General features: G+C 36.0%; 1 protein-coding gene across 1 annotated transcript; it reads right to left on the reverse strand.

Moving 5' to 3' along the window:
- Positions 1–1,549: 1,549 nt before the first annotated feature.
- Positions 1,550–2,524, reverse strand: LOC107159669 (olfactory receptor 9G4). Its single transcript, XM_015506276.2, has one exon. The coding sequence runs from the start codon at positions 2,486–2,488 to the stop codon at positions 1,550–1,552; it is 939 nt and encodes a 312-aa protein (XP_015361762.1). The 5' UTR covers positions 2,489–2,524.
- Between the last annotated feature and the right edge of the window lie 3,301 nt (positions 2,525–5,825).

Below are 5,825 nucleotides of genomic sequence, written 5' to 3' on the forward strand. Positions count from 1 at the left end.
AATCTGAAGTTTATACAAATGACACAATGTTTACAACTATTTGTTGTAATATTTTTAAATTTAATGGATTATTTAAATGTGATAATTTCCTCTATTGCAATCATCTTTCAATGACAATGTTCTAACCTATGAGCTAGATGCTCCATGTAAGTAAAACTTAACTGACAGTCCTTTACTTATGCTTTTGGAAACGGTATTAAATAAAATATTAACCAAACCTGCCATGGAATAAATATTGAACTGTAAGCTGTTTTCATAATCAAATTGTTCTATGGAAAAATACTAGCACTGGGTCAAGATTATTGTCCTTTCCACCTGAACTTGCAGTTGGAATTTCACCAAAAGCTGTGACAGAGAATTTCCCCTAAGGAAGTACCCAAAACCATCCTGAGACAGCTTAGTGGGATTCCAAGAGAGAATCACCAATGGGTGGATAAATTTGCAGTATTCATTAGGGAACCTTAAAACAGGAGGGCTGCAGCATGTTCTTTCAAAGGACAGCAACATGGCGGATATCATACCTAGTTGTTTCTACTGATGAGGATGAATTATTGAGTTTATATGAGAGATTTGGCTCAGGGTCAGGGTTCCCATGCATTCAGCAACATATTTGGTCATTCAGGGTTTCAGACAACAACCTACACAATTCTGTCAGTGCTGATGATGGTCAAGCCCCCCACTCTGTTTCAAGTGTCCTAGGAAAACGTGCAATTACTAGCCACATGGTTAGGCATCTTGTGTCAATTGGCCAGGACAAACGAAAAAGCAAAGAGAGCTGGGGACCATACTGTTAAAGATTTTTTCACTGTTGCTATTGATTTACTTCATTTAGTTTGATGTTGTTCTTTTCTACTAGTGGGGTTCCATGGCTGTGTGACTTAGGGGAGAACTACGAAGTACTCACTCACCCAAGGAGAGAACACTCTTGGAGAAAGATATACGGTCCTAAGGACATGTATTTCCCCATGGATTTAGAAAGGATTTTGTGGGTTACTACTTGTTGTTTTTTTAATCTAAACAACTCCTAAATATTTTGAATAATGTTATATTGATGTAGAGGGAATGAGGTTTACAAATATAGTTTCTGTACACTCAATTAGAGCTTTATGAAGGAATTTACAGGAAACACATTACTAAAAATAATTATTTGTAAAATCTGGAGCAAACGTTCAGGACTCTCGCCGTTCCAAATATTTTCCTCACCTAGTAATGTTTGTTTATTAAGTTTCCAAATTAAACTTTATGCTGAGAACTATGAAATTTCCTCTTTCTTTTCACAAAAGCTCCCAATGACAACTAGCAAAATGAGTTTTATGAAAACTCTAGTACTGCAAAAAAGCAAAATAACATTGTGGAGTATTAAAAACCAAGTACTGCAAGTTAAGAATAGTTCATATCATGAAAAAAAAATAATACTTTGAGTTTTTTGTTTGATACCCCATTGTTTAAAGTATCATTTGTTGAATTTAAATGAAATACAGAAATGGGTACACATGTGTCTACATGTCAGTTACTTGGAAAACAACAATATTCAGCCACAAAACAACCTTCATGCTTGTGGTCGTATGATCTGGGTTGCTTTCCTGAAGGCCTCTTTGACATCTTTGTTTCTCAGGCTGTAGATGAGAGGGTTGAACAGTGGGTTTAACACAGTGTAAAACAGAGCAGCCACTTTGTCTTTCTCCAAGGAGTAGGTGGAACTGGGCCTTGAATACATGAAAAGCAAGGATCCATAGAAGAGCATGACGGAGACCAGGTGGGAAGCACAGGTGGAGAATGCCTTGCGCCTTCCAGAGGCTGAACGGATCCTCAGGATGGCCAGGAGGATGTTGAAGTAGGAAATGAGGATGGCGAGAATGCTAGAGAGAACAGTGAAGCCAACCACACCCAGAAGGACTTTTTCATAGACCCGAGTGTCGGTGCAGGACATTTTTACCAATGGTGGTGCATCACAAAAAAAATGGTCAATGATATTTTTACCACAGAAACTCAGGCGGAAGGTGTTGGCAGTGTGGGCTATGGCATTCAGAAAGCCTCCTATGTAGGATCCAGCAACAAGCCCAATGCAAACAGAAGCAGACATGGTGCCTGAATAAAGCAAAGGGTTACAAACTGCTGCATGGCGGTCATATGACATGGCTGCCAGGAGATAGCACTCAGTGTAGGCCACAACACAGGAGAAGAACAACTGAGCGCCACATCCAGCCAAGGAAATGCGCTTATCTTCTGAGACACAATTGGCCAGGATTTTGGGGGTATATACCGAGATGTACCAGAAATCCAAAAAAGACAGACTGCCAATGAAAAAGTACATAGGTGTATGCAGGCGGGAATCGATCCTAATTAATATAACCAGGGTCATGTTCCCTGACAATGTCACCAAATAAAGCACCAGAAATATTACAAATAGAATCGGCTGCCACCTGGGGTCTGCTGAGATGCCCACCAAGATGAATTCAGTCAGGACGGTGCGATTTCCCACTTCCATGTCCACAAAGGGGAAATCCTGAATATTGTTACCAGGGAATAAACATCACTTAGTGATTTTTTGTTTTGAAACAACATAACAAGTATATCAATTGAATCAGCAATTTCTAAGAAGTAATTTCCTTTCTTACTGTCTAGAATTTTAGAACTTCAGTCTGACTTGGAAAGACCATCGGGATCCGTACAAAAATTATTTTAAAATTAGGTAATTCACTTACCATCTTTAATCTAAAACAAGTCTCTTATTCTCATAAAACAGACAAAACAAATGATATTCATGAAAATGATGAATAATTTCCTAGAAGATTGTCTAAGTAAAAAATATATAGGAGAAAACACCAAGGTCAAGTTTTCATAGATAGTTGGCTCTCAAAACAAATTTCAGTATCCTTCCATAGATCTTGGAGAATTTCTTGTGTGTCAAGGATTGTGTCAAAGTATATTATACTAACCCTCCTACAATTAGTACAAATAGAAAAATAAATACATTTCTGATCATATACCAGTTTCTATTCATAGACCTATACTTAATTTAACTGACTTTATTTTCAGAACAACCTTATAATTTAGGTGGCATTATGCTCTTCATGATATAGTGGAGGAAACTGAAGCATAAAATGTTCAAGTCACAGAGCAAGTCAATAGAAGAGCTAATATTTGAAACCAGAACTTGTTTAATCAATAGTCTATGTTTAGATACCAGCTTATAACTAGAGAGGAGTGAAAAGTTTTGGCATGCTACTGTACAGTAGAGTGATCATAGAAATTGACAATGCAAAAAAAAAAGACAAAAAGAAGGATTTTAATGTTTTACCTTAAAGAAATGATAAATGTTTGGGGAGATAGATGTGTTTACCCTACCTTAAACATTATACAAAATATATGCATGAAAATGTCACATGGTACTGCATAGATATGTATAAGTTCATGTTTTTATATGTCAGTTAAAATAAATTTAAGTTTAAAAATTAAAAAATAATAAAAAATGAAAGAAGAACATCTGCTCTCCACCACTATCATTTCTCTCTCTTATGGGTGAATACTTGTTTTCTCTTGTGTTCCCCTAATTAAGGCAATGCCACAGCCCTCTTTCAACCTGAAAACCTCTTACAACTAACTTTCCTCCAGCTGAGAAGTTTTTTATGCATAGTTCAGGCATTTTCTGATGTGGTAGATGCTGAACAATAAAAAGAACCCAATTTTGGGTGGCAAAGCATTGAGAAACCACGAATCCTTTAAATTTCATATCCTGAATCTCAAGAGTTCTCAGAGAGAAGCTAAGAAGAGGTGTCTAATTAGTTAATTAACTAGCTACTAATCAGTTACTTATTAGAGTGACTATAGTTACTAATTAGTTAATAATTAGTTACTAATTAGAGTAACTCTATTTCCATATTCAAAATATTTGCCTTCCAGAAAAACTAGTCAGTATTTTAAGCAGAAATGCAAATTCAAGTCCTCTACTGCTTCATTTACCCACTGTTGTTTATTTCTAGGAAGGAAGGTATGAATGGCCTAATATTTCAAACATAGGAAATGATGCTCAGTGATTTGATTTGATACTATTATAAACAATTCAGTTTGAAAACCTAAAGACAAGTCCACCTCTTTCACTCTTAGTATACAACCAGTGTCTTTCATTAATACTTAGAGTACAGGCACTTTTGTCCCACACCCAAGGTTCCAGAAGTGGGTTTTAACTTACTTTTATGACCCTATAGTCCACCAGTTCTCATCACCTAAGACTTCACTGTACAGGATCACACCCATGATTCATCATTCAATAATGATATCTCATTTCCTCAGAGCCCCACAATTAACTCTACAGTGCTGTGCTGTCATTCATTTGCATGCTGAAATTTTTGTTCCAACTGTGATCAAGTGTGAGCAGAATTATGGTGGCAGGAATTCATGGTTAGCTTTTGCTATATTTGTTTTTCTGACTTCAAGAGGCAAATAATTAATAGAATAAATTGTCTAGTCTACTGGTCATCAATTTCCCAGAAAATGAACTTAAGGAAACTTAAAAAAAATGAGAATTGGGCCAAATAACACTCACTGTGGGTTAAGAAAAGAATGGAAAGAAATTCCATCCCAAGAAAATTAAGTAATCAGAGCTTACACGAGAGAGAAATTGGTGAGCTAAAGAAACTGAGAGAGGTTAAATAAAGACGGATGGGTAGAGAGTCTTGGAAGAGCCAAAAGAGACACTAGATTACAAAACTCTTCCCAGCAACTCAGGAGGCTGAGGGAGGAGAACTGGAAATTCAAATCCAGCCTCAGCAACTTTGTGATATCCTAAACAACTTAGGGAGACTCTGTCTCAAAATAAAAAATAAAAATAAAAGGAAGGCTGGGGATGTGGCTCAGGGGTTAAGCACCCCGGGATTTAATCCCTGATAACAAAAAAATAAATAAATAAAATTAAACTTGTGCAAGTCATAAAGAAGACTTCTTATCCTGTAAGCCAACAGAAATGGAAGCCACAGCCATTATGAAGAATTACTGTGATCAGATATACTTATGTAAAGTTCATTCAAGTTGCAGGTCTGAAAATGCATTGAAGGGAATAATTCTTCACTCTTAAGTGGACACTCTGAAATCCTCATTCCTCTGTCAGTGGTATATTAGCCTACTGATTTTCTGAAGACAGAAAGGAGGCATTAAAATTTCTAGGTAGAATTAGAAAGCATTATATGAACTAGAATCACATCCTGGTGGATGGGATTCGAAGACCATCAGTCTTAATCTCACCTCTGAACAAAAATTTATATTCAATAATAATTTCTCCTTAAATGCTGTTGAAATCTAAAGACAAGATCCTTTTAAAATATGAGTTGGTACCAAAGCTGCTGTATCTCTTTTTTTAGAAAACTATGAAACTTAGAAACTAAAATATACTGGAAAGAATGTATAAATAAATTTGGTGGAACTCTCTGTTAAAAGATACATTGTCATAGACATCATTCTGACTTTTGTATGCAATAAAATTATATCACAAAAATTTATCACATTATATTTTGGACCAGAGTTCATATGTTTAAAATAGAGAGAGGGAAATTAAATTAAATAATAGATCAAAAAATTATGTGTTGTAGTACCAAACAAAAAAGGTCACAATTCTTTACTGGTATCAAGAGTGGACTGTTTTTCCCACCTCTTGTGACTTAGAAGGCTTGGTGGTTTGCTTTGGCCAATAGGTTGCAGCATAGACTGCCCCATGTGGATTGCAAGGTTAGGTCTCAATAGCTTTTTTCTTGTTTCTCTTCTCACTTCAGAATCCCACCAAATGTCTGTGAATAAGCCCTGATTAACTTATTGAATAATGATACATCTGG

Source organism: Marmota marmota, unplaced genomic scaffold, assembly GCF_001458135.2.
Source record: "Marmota marmota marmota unplaced genomic scaffold, marMar, whole genome shotgun sequence".
In the NCBI taxonomy this organism is placed as follows: domain Eukaryota; kingdom Metazoa; phylum Chordata; class Mammalia; order Rodentia; family Sciuridae; genus Marmota; species Marmota marmota.